This window comes from Oryctolagus cuniculus, chromosome 4 (assembly GCF_964237555.1).
Source record: "Oryctolagus cuniculus chromosome 4, mOryCun1.1, whole genome shotgun sequence".
Taxonomy (NCBI): Eukaryota; Metazoa; Chordata; class Mammalia; order Lagomorpha; family Leporidae; genus Oryctolagus; species Oryctolagus cuniculus.
In genome coordinates, this window is record NC_091435.1 from 168,924,355 (window position 1) to 168,942,163 (window position 17,809).

The following is a 17,809-nucleotide window of genomic DNA, read 5'->3' on the forward strand; positions in this document are numbered from 1 at the left end:
CAGAGGCTTAACCTACTAGGCCACAGCACAGGCCCCGAGATGGTTATTTTAAGTCACTAAAGTTTGGGAACATTTATTTCATAGCAATAGATAACCCAGGACTGGCGCTGTGGTTAATCCTCTGCCTGCGGCACCAGCATCCCATATGGGCGCCAGGTTCTAGTCCCGGCTGCTCCTCTTCCAGTCCAGCTCTCTGCTGTGGCCAGGGAGTGCAGTGGAGGATGGCCCAAGTGCTTGGGCCCTGCACCCGCATGGGAGACCAGGAAGAAGCACCTGGCTCCTGGCTTTGGATCGGTGCAGCACTAGCTGTGGTGGCCATTTGGGGGGGGGGGTGAACCAATGGAAGGAAGACCTTTCTCTCTGTCTCTCTGTCTAACTCTGTCTGTCAAAAAAAAAAAAAAAAAAAAAAAAACAAGATAACCCAAACATACATGTCTGTTATATCTTTATTACAGGAAATTAAGTGTATTTGATTACAGTGCCACTCTAGCACTAGGGTGTTAAATAATATACAGCATATGCATAATTTACCTTTCTAAATTATAAAAAAAAAAAAAAAAAACAAACAACCTCTGAGTCCTGAAATCCCTTGGGCCCCAGGGTTTTGAGGATTGTCCTTTGTATTACAGAAATAGAGTTGTGTAGACTTCCTTCCTGTCTTAGGAATTCATTAATGTCACGCGCGCGCCTTGGGTGCCCCCGCCATTGCCCATGTCTCTCACCTGCCCAGTCTAACCCGCGGCTCTCACACCAGGGCTGGCCTCAGTGTCTTTGGGGGGCTCCTGAGCCCGCCCTCATTTTCTGACGCAGTGGCCGTGGGGCGTTCTGGAGAACTTTGACAAGTTCCCAGTGGATGGGGAGGCCACTGGTCCTCGGGACACATTCTGACAACCACTGTGCTAGGGAGAGTGGCATCTCGCTGAGTTCTGATGCGTTTACCCACCGACCAGCCCAAGCTGCCAAGCACATGGCCGGGCGCAGGACTTCCCCAAATCTTCACCTTGCCCACGCCTTTGAAGTCTCGGCGTCCTGGGCCCCAGACTGGGAGAAGCCAATGTCTTGTTTCATTCTCGTCACTGCTTCGTAGTTTTTGCATTCTTCTCTGCACATTTGTGGAAGATGAAATGTCCCTTCTCACCTTTTTTTTTTTTTTTTTTTTTTCAACCTGGCTTGGAATAGCTCAGGGGGAACGGGACGCCTACTCTGCAGACCCAAAGCTACCCTATGTTTGGGCCCAAGGGGATCACCTCTTCCCGGACGTGGGTGCCGGAGACAATGTTCCTTTAGCGAAACAGGAGGGACTCGACCGAGGATGGGCCGGAAGCCCCGTGCCAGAGCCTGCACAGTACAGACCTATGACCAAGGCCCGGGAAAGCAGGGCCACACGCGGTGACCCCACGGCCGCCCCGTGCAAGCGCGCAGGTCCCGGTGCGGGTCTCCCAAGGGGCCTCCCTCACCAGGGCGCGTGGCTGCTCGCCTGCCCCAGGGTGTGTCACAAGCGCCACTCGACCCAGTGTTCCAGGGGCAACGGGGGGCGATACGTCCCGACCAGCGACCCCGCACCTCTGCCCCCTGCCACCCACTCCGGGCTCCTCCGTCTCGCGCCACGGAGCCGCGGGGAGCGCCTGGACGCGTCTCGCCCTCCGAGCGCAGAGATTAAGTGGGTTCCTCGAATTGTTCCCAACAGGAGGGGCAGGAAATAGCGCCGGGACTCGGTGGCGGCCGCGGGGGCCCCGCCCAAGTCACCACCCCGGCCCCGGCCCCGGCCAGGTGGAAGCACACAGGTCAGCGGCCGCAGCGGCCCCAGGGGGCGGAGCCTTTCGGACGCGCGGGCCGGCGGCTGCGACCCCCCACCTCCACCCCCTCCCAGCTTTCCCCTCCGCGCCCCCAGCCCCTCGGAGACCTCGGGCGCGACCCCCGGGCGCCCTTTCCGCCGCGGGTCTCCAGCAACAGGTGAGGCGGCCGCCCGCCCGCGGCGCCTCCGCGGGGCGGTCCCTGCGCCGCCCGCCTCGCGCCCGCCCCTCTCCACGCCCCCTCCCCTCCTCCCGGCCTCCGCCGCCCGCCGCGCCCGGCGGCCTCCCCTCGCTCGCTCGCTCGCTCTCCGCCTTTTCCCTCGGGCCCCCGCGCAGCCCCCGAGCCACGCGCCCAGCAGCGGGGGTGGCGCCGCGCGCTCGCGGGACACGCGCGGCGCCTGGACGGGCCCGGGCGGGCGACCCCCGGCGCGCTCCCCTCCCCCTCGCCGGTGTCCCCCCCACCCCACCCCCCAACCCGGGGGCGCAGGGCCGCGTGCGCAGCCCCGGCCGCGCCGGGGGTCGCCGGGGCGCGAAGATGGAGGAGCCGCCGCGCGGGCGCTCGCACACGGTCACCACCACCGCCAGCTCTTTCGCCGAGAACTTCTCCACCAGCAGCAGCAGCTTCGCCTACGACCGGGAGTTCCTCCGCACCGCGCCGGGGCTCCTCATCGTGGCGGAGATCGTGAGTGTCCGGCGGGCCGGGGCGGGAGGCTCGGGCGCAGGTGGGCCCCCGTGCGCGCACCCGCCCGCTGTCCTGCTCGGGACGGAGTGTGCGTGGTCCCATAGGTGGGCTTGAGGTGCAGCCCGCCTGGGCTCTTTTGCTGGGAGAGACGGCCGTGACCCCCGGGACGTGGGTGGGCAGTGGCCGATGCTGGTTGCGGGATGCTTAGTGGGCACTGGGTGACGGGGACACCTGGTGCCTCCCTCACCTGATCTCCACGCGGATGGGCTCCGCTCTGAAAGCGAAGCGTTCTGAGCATGGGGGGTGGGGGAAGGAGACAGCTTCCTGCTTTTCCTCATTATCTCCCCGGAGGGAACATTGAGGAGAACCAGGACAAATTGCTGAGCGCGTCAACTCCAAATCTCCTGCCTGGTGCTGTGCACATCCCGTGTGGGTGCAGAGCGTGCGAGAAAGGAGGCAGAGGGGTGCCTCCCCCTCTCCCCTGGAGGTGTCCCCAGAAGCCCCCCCCCCCTTCCTTGCTGGGACAGAAAGGTCTGGAGCCCTGTCGGCAGCTGGTAGGGGTCACCCTCTGTAGACTCTGCACCCGGCCTGGCCAGCCCGTTCCTTGCCCTCCTGCGCTTGTGCAATGCCTACAGGAGCCGTCCCCTGTGGATGGTGGCGCTAGGGTCCAAGCCCCACCTTGCTCTCCCAGGCCCTGCTCTTAACGCTCCGGGGGCGTCCCTTCTGCTCTGTGTCCCAGAGTCTGCTTTCGGCAGGCGTGCTGCTGAAGGTCAGCTTGTGCGGGAGCTGTCGCGGTGCGGAAGTGACCGAAGGCTGCCCTCCTGGCCCTTTGAGAATCTTTCAGGCAAACGTGTCCAGCAGGCCGCTCGCTTGCCCCTGCAGCCCCAGAGCGCGGTCCACACCCGCTCCATCCGTGCACCCAGAGTGGGACCCCAGGGGTCCCCTCGGCTGGGCTGAACCCGGCAGGGGGCCCAATCAGAAGCTGCAGGCCTTGGAGCCACCTTCCAGCGCCTGGATTTCAGGAGTTCCACAAATATTTGCTGTGTGCATAGGGGAGTTGGCAGGCTGTGTTTGGGCAGGGCAAACAACCTGACATGACACGGCGGGCTTTCTACCCTGGCTACGTGTGGAGCAGGCATCAAGTACAGTGCCTCTTGCTTTCTGATTTATCTTCAGAATGCACTGTGTTCCAGACTTTCTCGGAAAACGTGCAGGGAAGACATATTGGCAGCCCATGCTGCCATCCCTAGAAAGAAGCGCATGTGGGCGTGTGTCCTTTGAGATTTTAGGAACTTTCTGGAAGCGCAGACGGGCACATAAGCAAAGCTGCCCTCATGACGGCTTGGGCCGAGTCTTTGTCCGCATTCATTCGGCACAGGTTGGAGTCCGGCCGTGCTGCTGCAGATGTCCGCCTCCCTCCCTCGCTGTCGCCACACCTCGGGGGCTCCCCAGTTGTACGCATGCGCCGTTGCCTTCCTGCCTGAACGGTGGGGCGTGTTGGCTCTCCTGGGTCGCCTTCCCCCACCTTTTACGTCAAGGGGTCTTCAAAGCCTCCTGGACAATGCATGTTGTGAGTGAACCCTGTGTCCAGACTTTCTTTCTACCAGAATAACTTTGTATTTCAATTCCATTTTCCCATGAGCCCTTGGAAGTGCCCGCGTATGCCTTACTCATCTCCCACCATGGCCATCAGGTGGTTTGGGTTAGAACAACAGCTCACCTATGGCACCCAAGACACTGTGCACCCCTGGGCCACCCGGCAGCCTGGGGGAGCTTCCCCTTGTTCTTCCTGATGTCATTCTCTCCTTCTGAGTCATAGTTCTCCAGGTAGTAAATGCTGGTTCAGCCCTGGATGTCCAACCCTCCTCCCAGTTAGCTGAGCAACCCCTCCCCTGTCGCTCCCCCTCTTCGTGGAGGAACGACACAGGACCCTGCGCTGTTCTTTCGTCTGCTCGGCCCTCCCCGGGTTTGCTGCTGGTTCTTCCCGGGTTGGCTACTGTCCCTTCCACCTCCGTGGAAGGGCAGTTCCCCCTGGCCACATTCCCCACTTCCACAGGGGAGCGGCACACCGCCGGCCGGCTCTCTCGGGGGCTGCACAGGTGTTCCTTCAGCTAGATGTTCCCCTCAGGTGTTCCTGGTGCATGTTGTCTCTCTCCTCCTTTATAGTCCTCCTCCGCCAATCCCAACTCGGCTGCCCACACGCCGAGTACGCTGCTCTCCTCCAATCAGGAGCAAGTCCTACAGTTTATTGGTTGAACTGGAGGCAGCTGTGCGGAAGCTGTTTCTCCTCTCCCAGTGCCATATTGTGGGAGAGCAGATGCATAGAATAAGTCTTAATTCCAGTAACTTAGTCTAGTCCGAGTTGCTCCCCACAGATCCCCCTTTCTTTTTATTTTTTGGCGTTGATACGCGCCTGTCTTCGGTGCCCCGCGGCACACACTCTGCTCTGCTTGCTAGAGTTGCCACAGGTTCTTACAAGTCCTATCAATCAGGCAAACCGAATCCGGGTCCTCTCTTTGCCATGTTGTGAGGAGGTTTTTAGGCGCTGATGCGTGCCTGTGTTCGGTGCCCCGCAGCGCATGCTCTGCTCTGCCTGCAGGTGCTTACAAGCCCTATTAGGCAAACCGAATCCAAGCCTTCTCATTGCCATATTGTGGGGAGGCTTATTGGTGTTGATTCGTGCCTATCTTCGGTGACCTGCAGCTCATACTCTGGTCGAGCTGCCTGCTGGTGCTTATCGCCTTAATCAGGCAGACCGAATCCAAGCCTTCTCATTGCGGTATTGTGGGGAGGCCTTATTGATGTTAATTCATGCCTGTCTTCGGTGACCTGCGGCGCATAAGCTGCTAGCCGCCCGCAGGTGCTCACCACCTCCCTAATCAGGCAGACCGAATCCAAGCTCTCTCATTGCCATGTTGAGGGGAGGCCTCACCTCTCTCCATTTCTCTATCTCCAGGCATTCCTATCTCTCCTATTTTACTTCTATCTGCCAGCATTCCTATTTCTCTCATTTTACTTCTAAACCTCTGTTTCTCTTATCCCTGCGGCTTCCCGGTGCCCGCCCCGAGGCTGCTTCTCGGCGGCTTTCCGGCTCCGAGCCGCTTCAGCCAGCTTCTCTCATCTGCGCGGCTTCCCGGCTTCGTGCCTGCACCACGGCCTCGCACTAGCCCAGCGTTCCCTATCTACTTGTGCCCCGCACGCTCTCTCTGCGCGCGGCAGCCTCCACGAGTCACACAGCGTAGCTTACGTCTCCGCCACTAGCATTCAATCCAAGTTCCCCAGACTAACCTGGCGAATTCCAACCTGGCGGCCCACGTCTCTGCCTCTGGTTCCAGATCTTCGCCTCTTGCTCCCCGGGGTGACTTGAAGAATTCCAAGGTGGCTTACGTCTCTGCCTCGGCCTGCACTCGCGGCTTCATCCTCCCTAACATTTTTCTCTACCCGGTATGTTTCCCTAAGTTTTCTTCCAACAATATTCCTCCCTCATTTCTCCTGGCCTCTCCCCACAGTCCGTATCCAAGTCTAAGTTTCTTATAGGTTTCACTTTCACTTTCAACCTGCAGTCCGTATCTGAGTCTAAGTTTCTTCTTGCTTTCACTTTAAATCCTAACTTCTTTCTCACAGTCCATATCCGAGCCTCTGCCTAGGCTTTCAATAGCTTCTTCCGGCACCTAGGCTCTTTGCTAGTCTCTCTCTCCGGTATTTTCCTGCTTCTTCCCTCCTAGGTTTCCTATCCGTCCTAGGTTTCCTATCCGAGTCACGGCACCATTATGTCGCTCCCCGTCTTCATGGGGGAACGACACTAAGCCCTGCCTAGGCTTCATATCCGAGTCACGGCACCATTATGTCGCTCCCCCTCTTCGTGGAGGAACGACACAGGACCCTGCGCTGTTCTTTCGTCTGCTCGGCCCTCCCCGGGTTTGCTGCTGGTTCTTCCCGGGTTGGCTACTATCCCTTCCACCTCCGTGGAAGGGCAGTTCCCCCTGGCCACATTCCCCACTTCCACAGGGGAGCGGCACACCGCCGGCCGGCTCTTCTCGGGGGCTGCACAGGTGTTCCTTCAGCTAGATGTTCCCCTTAGATGTTCCTGGTGCATGCCGTCTCTCTCCTCCTTTATAGTCCTCCTCCGCCAATCCCAACTCGGCTGCCCACACGCCGAGTACGCTGCTCTCCTCCAATCAGGAGCAAGTCCTACAGTTTATTGGTTGAACTGGAGGCAGCTGTGCGGAAGCTGTTTCTCCTCTCCCAGCGCCATATTGTGGGAGAGCAGATGCATAGAATAAGTCTTAATTCCAGTAACTTAGTCTAGTCCGAGTTGCTCCCCACACTCCCCCACCTGCCTGGTGGCCTGTGCCCGCTTGGGTCTCTCTGAAGGCTGTCATGTCCAGAGCTCTCCTCTGCCACCTGGAGTGACACACAGGTTTCTAGTGGGCTCATGGAAATTGAGACTTGGATTTTTTTTTTAAAGATTTATTTGTTTATTTGAAAGGAAGAGTTACAGAGAGGCAGAGAGAGAGAGGTCTTCCATCTGCTGGTTCACTCCCAAAATGGCCACAACAGCCAGGGCTGGGCTGATCCGAAGCCAGGAGCCAGGAGCTTCTTCCGGATCTCCCGCGTGGGTGCAGGGGCCTTTGAGTCATCTGCTGCTGCTTTCCCAGGCACAGTAGCAGGGAGCTGGATCAGAAGTGGAGCAGCCAGGACTCGAACCAGCACCCACGTAGGAGGCAGGCGCTGCAGGCAGAGGCTTTACCCTCTCCGCCGCCGCGGCGGCGGCCCCCAGACTTGCACGTAATGAATAGACTGATGGTTGGTTGGAAATTCTTGTTCTTCGGAATGTTGGAAGTATCCATCTGCCGTCCTTTAGCGATCCTCAGTTTTATTCGAGTCTTCGCTCCCCCCACCTCTCCCTGGAAGCCCACAGAACCTGCTTTCTCCCCAGAGACTGGAAATACCACAGGGACCAGTGTGTGTTCCTCCCTAGCACCGGCGCCTGGTGTGTTCTCTCCAGGAGGGAAACACGTTCACCTCGAGGAGAGGGACTTTCTTTTTGCTTTGTCTCTCTCCATTTTCTCAGTTCTAAAACTTTGTATTTTCCCCTACGCATGTATATGCCTGTGATTCTTTTTTTCATGCTGATTTGCGGCCTGCTTCTTGTATTCTGTGCCATGGGCGCTTCTCGGGGTGTGTGTCTCCTGAGTGGTTACAGTTTCTGCCGACAGTAAGGACATCCCTTGCTGGCCTTCCTCAGTCCTGCTCCTGCAGTAGAGTGTACAGTACGTGCTGTTTCTCGTATAATCAGTGCTGTCACGGCCTCCTTTGTCTTTCCACATTTGCGCAGCGGTTTTTCTCGAGGGAAAGCTTCTTAGAGTGGAATTGTTGGGCCCATGGGTGTGCACATTTTAAGATTTTGTGACGTGTTATCAGGTCGTTTTCCCCAAACTTTTTTTTTTTTAAGATAACCTTTATTTTTCTTTTTAAAGATTTATTTATTTGAAAGTCAAAGTTACACAGAGAAAGAAGGAGAGGCAGAGAGAGAGGTCCTCCATCCGCTGATTCACTCCCCAATTGGCTGGAACGGCCAGAGCTGTGCCAATCTGAAGCCAGGAGCCAGGAGCTTCCTTCTGGTCTCCCACATGTGTACAGGGGCCCAAGCACTTGGGCCATCTTCTACTGCTTTCCCAGGCCACAGCAGAGAGCTGGATCAGAAGTGGAGCAGGGCTGGCGCCGTGGCTCAATAGGCTAATCCTCCACCTGTGGTGCCGGCACCCTGGGTTCTAGTCCCAGTCGGGGTGCTGGATTCTGTCCCGGTTGCCCCTCTTCCAGTCCAGCTCTCTGCTGTGGCCAGGGAGTGCAGTGGAGGATGGCCCAAGTGCTTGGGCCCTGCACCCGCATGAGAGACCAGGATAAGCACCTGGCTCCTGCCATCGGATCAGCGCGGTGCGCCGGCCGCAGCTGCCATTGGAGGGTGAACCAACGGCAAAAAGGAAGACCTTTCTCTCTGTCTCTCTCTCTCTCTCACTATCCACTCTGCCTGTCAAATAGATAAATAAAAAAAAAAGAAGTGGAGCAGCCGGGACTCGGACAGGCGCCCATATGGGATGCCAGCACTGCAGGCGGTGGCTTTACCCGCTACACTATGGCACCGGTTCTAAGTTCTACTGGTTTAAATTGTCATCAGTAGTAGCACAAATCTATTAGGTTAAACACATAAGGATACTTTTGAAAGTTCACGGAACAGTGGAATAGAAAGATAAGTGTGTTTTGGTGCAAAACAATTTGCTGTCTATGCATAGTTTTTTCATAATATTCATTTTCCACAAACTTTTAAGAAAACTATTTACTTGAAAGGCAAAGAAACATAGAGAGAGAGACTGATACAGATCTTCCAGCTGCTGTTTATTTCCTAAATGCCCACATCAGCCTGGGTGGGGCCAGCTTGAAATCACAGGTGGGGAGATCCACGTAGGTGTCAGGAATTCAATTACCTGAGCCACCCCTGCTGGGTGTACATTAGCCAGAGCTGGGGCTTGAACCCGGGGACTCTGGTACAGGGTGTGGGTGTCCCAGGCAGTGGTTCACCTGCTGTCCCACATGCCCCCCTGTCCCCCCAGACTTTCAAGACTGCCTGTTTGTATGGATTTCATTTTTTTTGTGCTAAAATGAAATTATGTTTTAATTTAATTTTCCATAAAGTTTTCTTTCACAATTTAAATTTGTTTATTTATTTGAGAGGCAGAGGAGAATGATGGCGCTCACATCTGCTGGTTCACTCTCCAAATACGCCCAGCAAGCGGGGTGAAGCCGGGAGCCGGGAACTCCATCCGGGTCTCGCGTGTGGGTGAGCTGTCACCCCTGCCCCCCAGGTGTGTGCTTTAGCAGGAAGCTGGGAAAGGGAGTGGGGCCAGGATGTGCCCAGGCACCCAGGTACCCAGGCACCCAGGCACCCAGGCACTCCAGACACCCAGGTACCCAGGCACCCAGGCACCCAGGCACCCAGGCACCCAGGCACTCCAGGCACTCAGGCACCCAGGCACCCAGGCACCCAGGCACCCAGGCACTCCAGGCACCCAGGCACCCAGGCACCCAGGCACTTAGGCACCCAGGCACCCAGGCACTCAGACACCCAGGCACCCAGGCCCTCAGGCACCCAGGCACCCAGGCACCCAGGCACCCAGGCACCCAGGCCCTCAGGCACTCCAGGCATCCAGGCACCCAGGCACCCAGGCACCCAGGCACTCAGGCACTCAGGCACCCAGGCACCCAGGCACTCCAGGCATCCAGGCACTCAGGCACCCAGGCACCGAGGCACCCAGGCACCCAGGCACTCCAGCGGCTGTCTTACCTGCTGCACCACAAACTTTTGGAAGCACTTTGTACTTTTTTTAAATTGGATAAATTCTTAAAATTAAAAATGAGATACCGTGAAATTTTTTTAAAGATTTATTTATTTATTTGAAAGTCAGAGTACACAGAGAGAAGGAGAGACAGAGAGAGAGAGGGAGAGAGAGAGAGAGAGAGAGGTCTTCCATCTGCTGGTTCACTCCCCAACGGGCTGCAATGACTGGAGCTACACTGATCCGAAGCCAGGAGCCAGGAGCTTCTTCCGGGTCTCCCATGCAGGTGCAGGGACCCAAGGACTTGGGCCATCCTCCATTGCTTTCCCAGGCCATAGCAGGGAGCTGGATTGGAAGTGGAACAGCTGGGACTTGAACTGGCATCCATATGGGATGCCAGCACCACAGGCAGTGGTCTTACTCGCTACGCCACAGCACCGGCCCCGAGATAACCTGTTTTGATTCTAAGATACTCTTTGTTCATGTTTTAATCTCTAAATCAGGATGTAGTTTATAATAGATGACTTCTTGGATGTCAGGAAATATACTTTTTTTAAAAAAAGATATATTTATTTGAAAGAGTTACAAAGAAAGAGAGAGAGAGAGAATTTTCCATTTGCTGGTTCATTCCCCAAATGGCCGATGTGGCCAGGGGTGGTTCAGGCCGAAGCAGGAACCTGAAACTCCATCCAGGTCTCTCTTGCAGGTGCAGGGGCCCCACTCTTTAGGCCATCCTCTGCTGCTTTTCTAGGCCATTAGCAGGGAGCTGGATTGAAGTGAGAGCAAATGGGATTAAACTGGCACCCATATGGGATGCCGGCCTCGTGTCGTAGCCTGGAATATGACACTTGCGTGGAGTGGGGACTCCCAGTAGATTTATTCCAAGTTCTTGTCTCTGCCTAAGAGATGACTTCAAAGCAGGGATGGAGATAAGGTGGGAGAATGGCGGGAGGGGTATTTCAAGAGGTTAAGGGACAGGTGCACACTCACAGGTGGATGTGGGTGACCTCGTTGGGAGGCCTCACTGGGCAGGGCGTGGTGTCTTACTTGTGTGTCCAAGTGGGTAGAGTTTGGGTGGGGTCAGTGCGTTTGATGATCTCTGGGAAGTTGTCATGGAGTCTCCATGTGGAGCTCATTCCACACCTACTCGTGTGGTGCCTCGTGCATAACGGAGGCGGCTCAGGTGCATCGTGGGAAGTCGGTGTGCAGAATTGGCGTGGAAGGGGGTGGGGTTTTAGCGGTAGAGGGCTGCGGCAGGGCCTGCTGGATGCCTGTTACCCTTTGTTCAGCAACTCCCTGCCTCGCCCATATCAGTTCCACTCGTTCTTTATATGGTGTGTGTGTGTGGGGGGGGTTCGTGTGTGTATTTTGAACTATTGCTATCCCATTCCTGAGATTAAGATACACCTGCCGGGGCCGGCGCTGTGGCTCACTTGGTTAATCCTCTGCCTGTGGCACCAGCATCCCATATGGGCACCAGGTTCTAGTCCCAGTTGCTCCTCTTCCAGTCCAGCTCTCTGCTGTGGCCCGGGAGGGCAGTGGAGGATGGCCCAAGTACTTGGGCACCTGCACCCGCCTGGGAGACCAGGAGGAGGCACCTGGCTCCTGGCTTCAGATTGGCATAGTTCTGGCCGTGGCAGCCATTTGGGGGGGTGAACCAATGGAAGGAAGACCTTTCTCTCTGTCTCTCTCCCTCACTGTCTAACTCTGTCAAAAAAAAAAAAAAAAAAAGATACGCCTGCCACCAGAAAAGTGCTACTTCTGCCTTATAAAAGCAAAACACTGAGGCCAGCGCTGTGATGCAGTGGGTTAACACCCTGGCCTGAAGCACCAGCATCCCATATGGGCGCGGGTTCGAGACCCAGCTGTTCCACTTCTGATCCAGCTCTCTGCTGTGGCCTGGGAAAGCAGTGGAAGATGGCTCAAGTCCCTGAGCCTCTGCACCCATTTGGGAGACCCAGAGGAAGCTCCTGGTTCCTGGCTTCGGATCGGCGCAGCTCCAGCCGTTGCGGCCATCTGGGGAGTGAACCAGTGGATAGAAAATCTCTGTCTCTACCTCTCTCTGTAACTGTCTTTCAAATAAATAAAAACCTTCTTTTTTATTTTTTAATTTTTTATTATTTTTTGACAGGCAGAGTGGACAGTGAGAGAGAGACAGAGAGAAAGGTCTTCCTTTGCCGTTGGTTCGCCCTTCAATGGCCGCCGCGGCCAGCGCACTGCAGCCAGCACACCGCGCTGATCCGATGGCAGGAGCCAGGTGCTTCTCCTGGTCTCCCATGGGGTGCAGGGCCCAAGCATTTGGGCCATCTCCACTGCACTCCCTGGCCACAGCAGAGAGCTGGCCTGGAAGAGGGGCAACCGGGACAGAATCTGGCACCCCGACTGGGACTAGAACCTGGTGTGCCAGCGCCGCAAGGCGGAGGATTAGCCTAGTGAGCCGCGGCGCCAGCCAATAAAAATCTTATTAAAAAAAAAAAAAAAGAATAGACTACTGTCAAATGTTACAACATGGGTGAAAATTAAAAAAAGAAAAACTAATTAAAAGCAAAACACTGAGAGAATGACCAAGAACCTGACTTCCTGCTTGAAATTGGGCATTGGAAAAGAAAACACAGTTTTTCCCCAAATTGTTTATTTACCTGGCTTCCTCACAGGGACGAGTGGTAGTGGCTGTTCCTACTCAAATACTCAAGGGGTGCCAATGTAACGCCATTTCCTTGCCTTTAAGGTTTTCTAATGAGCCAGAAGCAATCCAGTGCTTGCCCTGTGACTTGCAGGATGCTGTGATGCTGTGGGCTTGGGACTGTCACAGTACTGGAAGGATCAAGTCATTTGTGAGCGGCTGAGTTAATTGTGCCCTTTCTGCTGACTTCATGGACTTCATCCATGATTTAGAGCACCATGCCATAATGTGAAGCTTTTATTTACTCACTGTCCCGGGCAAACAACGTTGAGCCCTGCACGCCGGGTTTCCTGAGAGCTGGAATCCAAACTGCTCTCTTGTTGATCCCTTCGAATAACAGTGAGCGTGGCTGCCATCACCCAGTCTCTGTGGGAGAATTAGGAGGAAACGGACTCGCGCGGTGGTTCCTGCAGGTGTGTGAGTTCCTCACGCCCCCGTGGGAGCAGATGGGCAGGGCGTGTGCCGTGTTGGGGTTTCTGTAAGTGCCCTCGAGGCCAGGAATGCTAAAAGTCCTGAAATGCAGGGCTGGGCGCTGCCACGGAGCATTGCCTCATGGCTGGTGGGTAGCAGCGTGGACTGTTGCAGGAGTCCTAAGCGATTGCGGACAAACGCTCCTCCTCCCTCCTGTGACCGTTTGTGACCCTTTGCCACATGTCCCATCACCACCACTGAGGTGTGCACTGTGGCAAGGCCCCGCCCCCGCCTCTGGCCTGCCCTGACACCTGTGGGAGGCTCCCAGGCGAGGGGAGGGGACAGCTCCCTGCTGGGGCTCAGCAGGCTGGCTGGGTCTCTCCCATGGCTGTTTCCCCAGCTCTCACTGTCCCTTCTGCCCTGGACTGTCGCTTGTGGTTCTCCTGTCCCCTGCTTTATAAATGACCCCTTTGTTAAGCTCTACTCGGATTACCCAATCTGAATGTGCCTGGCTTCCTGCTGAGACCTGATACATTGCCTTTCCTCATCAATGATTAATTTCTTGTGACATTCTTTTTTTTAAAAATTATTTAATTATTTAATGTATTTGAAAGAGAGGCAGAGGCAGAGACAGGTAGGCAGAGAGTTCTCGTTTGGTGGTCACTCCCCTGTTGCCTGCAACAGCCTGGGGCTGGGCTAGGCCATGGTCAGGAGTCGGAAGCTCATCCAGGTCTCCCCATGGGTGGCAGAGAGCCAGTGCTTCAGGCATTGTCCGCTGCCTCCCAGGGTGTGCGTTAGCGGGAAGCCGGAATCGCCAGTAAGTCCAGTAGAACTCAAACTCGGGCGCTGCACTATGGGATGTGGGCATCTTTTCCTTCCTTCCTTTCAAAGGGGGGGGGGGAGGAGAGGAGGGGGAGGGGAAGGGAGCTCTTCCTTCTGCTGGTTTACTGACCAGATGGCCACAATAGCCAGGCCTGGGCCAGGCCAAAGCCAGGAGCCAGGAGCTTCTTTCCAGGTCTTCCATGTGGGGTCTAAGCACTTGGGCCATCTGCTGCTGCTTTTCCCAGGCCATAGCAGAGAGCTGGATTGGAAGTGGAGCAGCCGGGACATGAACCAGGACCCATATGGAATGCCTATGTTGTAGGTTGTGGCTTTACCTGCTGTGCCACAGCTCTGGTCTCTCAAGCTGTATCTTTAACTGCTAGACAGGACCAGCACTGAGGTGTAGTGGGCATTCCATATGGGTGCTGGTTCATGTCCTGGCTGCTCCACTTCCAATCCAGCTCCCTGCTAATACACCTGGGAAAGCAGCAGAAGACAGCCCAAGGAGTTGGGTCCCACCCGTGTGGGAGACCCAGAAGAAGCTTCTGGCTCCTGGCTTTGGATTGGCCCAGCTCCGGCTATTATGGCCATTCGGGGAGTGAATGAGTGGATGGAAGACCTCTCTATGTCTGTCTCTATCTATCTCTATCTCTATCTCTCTCTAACTCTGCCTCTCAAATAAATAAACATTTAAAAAAATCTACTAGAGAAAATGTCCAGTCTGTGTTTTTTTATTTATTTATTTGGAGGAGAGAGGGAGAGAGTGAGACAGCTAGCTAGCTAAGTTACATCTGCTAATTCACTCTCCAAATGCCCACAGTGCCCAGGGCTGGGCGGAGCTGAAGTCAGGAGCCAGGAACTCTGCAGGTCTCCCCTGTGGATGGCGGGAACACATCTGCTTGAGCCATCACTGCTGCTTCCCCGGGTCAGCCCTGGCAGGAAGCTGGAGGCGGGTACTGAACCCAGGTACTTGAAAGACAGAGTTGTAGAGAGAGGTAGAGACAGAGAGAGAGGTCTTCCATCCGCTGGTTCACAATTGGCTGCAATGTCCGGAGCTGCGCCGATCCGAAGCCAGGAGCCAGGAGCCTCCTCCTGGTTTCCCATGTGGGTGCAGGAGCCCAAGGACTTGGACCACCCTCCACTGCCTTCCCAGGCCATAGCAGAGAGCTGGATCGGAAGTGGAGCAGCTGGGTCTCGAACCATCGCCCATATGGGATGCCGGCGCTTCAGGCCAGGGCATTAACCTGCTGCACCACAGCCCTGGCCGAATGATTTATATTTTCTTCTAAGAGCTTCATAGTTTGAGATCTTTCACTTATGTGTGTGGCGTTCCTTTTGAGTTCATTCTGTATATGGGGTGAGGTAGGGATAGCTAATCACCCCGCACCATTTCTGTTCTTTCTTTCTTTCTTTCTTTCTTTTTTTTTTTTTTAATTTATTTATTCGAAAGGCAGAATTAGAGAGATAGAGAAGGAGAGACGGAGAGAGACTTTCCATCCACCAGTTTACTCCCCAAATGGCTGCAATGGCCAGGGATGGGTCAGGCCAAAGCCAGGGACCAGGAGCTTCTTCCAGCCTCCTACATGGATGCAGGGGCCCAAGGACTTGGGCTGTCCTCTGCTGCTTTCCCAGGTGCATTAGCAGAGAGCTGGATCAGAAGTGGAGCAGCAGGATCTCGAACAGGTGCCTACATGGGATACAGGTGCTGCAAGTGTTGGCTTAAACCACTGTGCCACAGTGCTGGCCCCACGGTACCATTTTTTTTTTTAAGATTTATTATTTATTTATTTGAAAAACAGAGTTACAGAGAGAGGTAGAGACAGAGAGAGAGGTCCTCCATCTGCTGGTTCACTCCCCAGATGGCTGCAATGGCTGGAGCTGCCCCGATCTGAAGCCAGGAGCCAGGAGCCTCTTCTGGGTCTCCCACACAGATGCAGGGGCCCAAGGACTTGGGCCATCTTCTGCTGCTCTCGCAGGTGCATTAATAGGGAGCTGGATTGGAAGTGGAGCAGCCAGGACTCGAACTGGTGCCCCTATGGGATGCCAGTGCTGCAGATGGCAGCTTAACCTGCTGTGCCATAGCGCCGGCCCCAAGTCACTTCTATAGAGAATGAAAAGAAACGGTGAGTCTCTGTTCACCTGTCCTCCTTCACTGCCTGCTCTGCTGTGCACTGCCCTGATGCCACCTCCCTCGCCTTTCTGCAGATCTTTCTCTGTGCACGTACGGGTGTCTACACGGTCTTGGTATTTCTGTCCTTCTCCCTTTGTCTCCTAGCTGAAGTGAGGGTCACATGACAGAGTGAACCAGTTTAAAATGAACAGTTGAGAGGACATTTAAAATGTTGTCCAATTGCCACTCCTAACTAGGACCAAATGTTTCATCTCCCCAAAAGGGAAATATCCTCTTTTTTTAAATTTATATTTTAAAAGTGAACATACTCACTTAAAGGCTTAGAGAGAGAGAGAGAGAGAGAGAGAGAAGCAGAGAGATAGCTCCCATCTGCTGATTTATTCCCTAAATGTTCACAGTGACCAGGGCTGGGCGGTGCAGAAGTTGGAACTAGGCACTCAGTCTGCGTGGGTGGCAGGGACCCAGGTACCTGAGCCATCACCCGCTGCCTCCCAGGTGCACTTCAGCAGGAAGCTGGAGTCAGGAGTGGAGCTGGGACTCAGATCCAGGTCCTCCACTGTGGGATATGGGTGTTCCAAGTGGCGTCTGAACTGCTGTGCCAGGCACCCAGCCTTCCTTTTATTTTGTAACTTTTCTTTGTCATCTTGTTCTGAGTACATCTTCTATAGCCATCATGCAGGGGGCATTTTATTTCTATACACAGAATGAGAATTTGTTTCAATATAGGAATTTAACACATTCATATTGATTGTGATAACTTACTTAGAATTCTTGGTTTCTCTTACTGACAGAAAGTTATAAATTGTATTCCCATTTTGTTTCAAGTTACTTTAAAATCTTTGCCAGAATGTTTGAACACTTGCTACCTAGTCCTAGCCATGTGCCTTCCCGGCTTGATCACTCATGGCTGTGGCTCCCATAGCCTTAGTTGCCAGGTAAAGGACAGTGAGGGATAGCCACCCCATGCCGGCCGCCTTCTGCTATTATATTACCCACGGGAACGTAGCGACAAGCCGGAGGTGGGATGCCATCAGAGGTGAAATAGATGATGGCGGGCAGGCGGGGTTGATGGGGTTGGGAGTGGAAGAAGGTTGTTCAGCCCCTGCTTAGAGTTTGCGGAGTCGTGTCGGGGTCTCTCCCAGGCCCTGGGCGAGCAGAGTGTCCTCAGGGAGACCTGGAGCCCCCTTCGCAGATGTCTGTGGCCAGACTGCAACATTTGCATCTCCTGCTGTAAACTCTAACTTGCATACAGTGTACTCAGAGGTCTGGTTTTCCCTGGCCTGCCAGCTCACCGCCCTGTGAACCGGGTTCACCTTCCCTTTTGTAAGTAACTGAATGATCTTTTTTCTCTCCAGGAGCTTTTGGAAATTTCTCCCCATCTCTGGGGTCATATTTGCAAACTTTACCCATGTGTGTCTCTCTGCTTTCCTCACCACTTTTTTGTAATGGATACTCAACTCTGGTTTCAGTCAGGGTGATTTTTATATCCTGCATTTTTTTCTTTGTTTTCCCCTTTAAAGGAATTTTTATTCAATCCAGGGGTCTAGGAGAGATTAGACTGTCTTCAGTACCTCGTAATTTTTCTTTCATTTCCAAAAATTCTTTGCATAGAGTTTTAGAGAAATTGCACTTTCGGCCCCAATTCAGATTTTTAGTGGGGTTCGGTCTGCTTTTCGGCCCATCTGTGGGGGTTTTATTTTCTCACCTCACTGTGAGCTTTACAGTGTAAATGACTAATGCATATCCCGTTTATCCAGTCTTCAGAAATGTTGGGTATTTACTGCATGCAAGAATGTGTGTCAGGCCCATACAGTATCTCAGTAAATAGCAGCACCTCTCTGTTTACACCTCGATCGGTGATAGGATGGGAGGCAGGAGCGGCATGAAGAGGAAACTGCTCAGGAAGACCCTGAGTTTTAAAAGTGGAGCTGAGATTGAGAGGCATTGCTTTCT

The 17,809-nt window shown here is 54.6% G+C and overlaps 1 protein-coding gene across 2 annotated transcripts in view; it reads left to right on the forward strand.

The window, feature by feature from the left end:
- The first annotated feature begins 2,032 nt into the window (after nt 1-2,032).
- Nucleotides 2,033-17,809, forward strand: part of CMTM8 (CKLF like MARVEL transmembrane domain containing 8) — a 93,417-nt gene continuing 77,640 nt past the window's right edge. The window contains exon 1 of one of the 2 annotated variants that reach the window (XM_002716247.5): nt 2,033-2,475. In XM_002716247.5, the coding sequence (XP_002716293.1) occupies nt 2,329-2,475 (147 nt within the window). In that variant the 5' untranslated portion in view covers nt 2,033-2,328. The remainder of the gene's footprint in view (nt 2,476-17,809) is intronic. The other variant, XM_051818533.2, reaches the window with a different exon arrangement.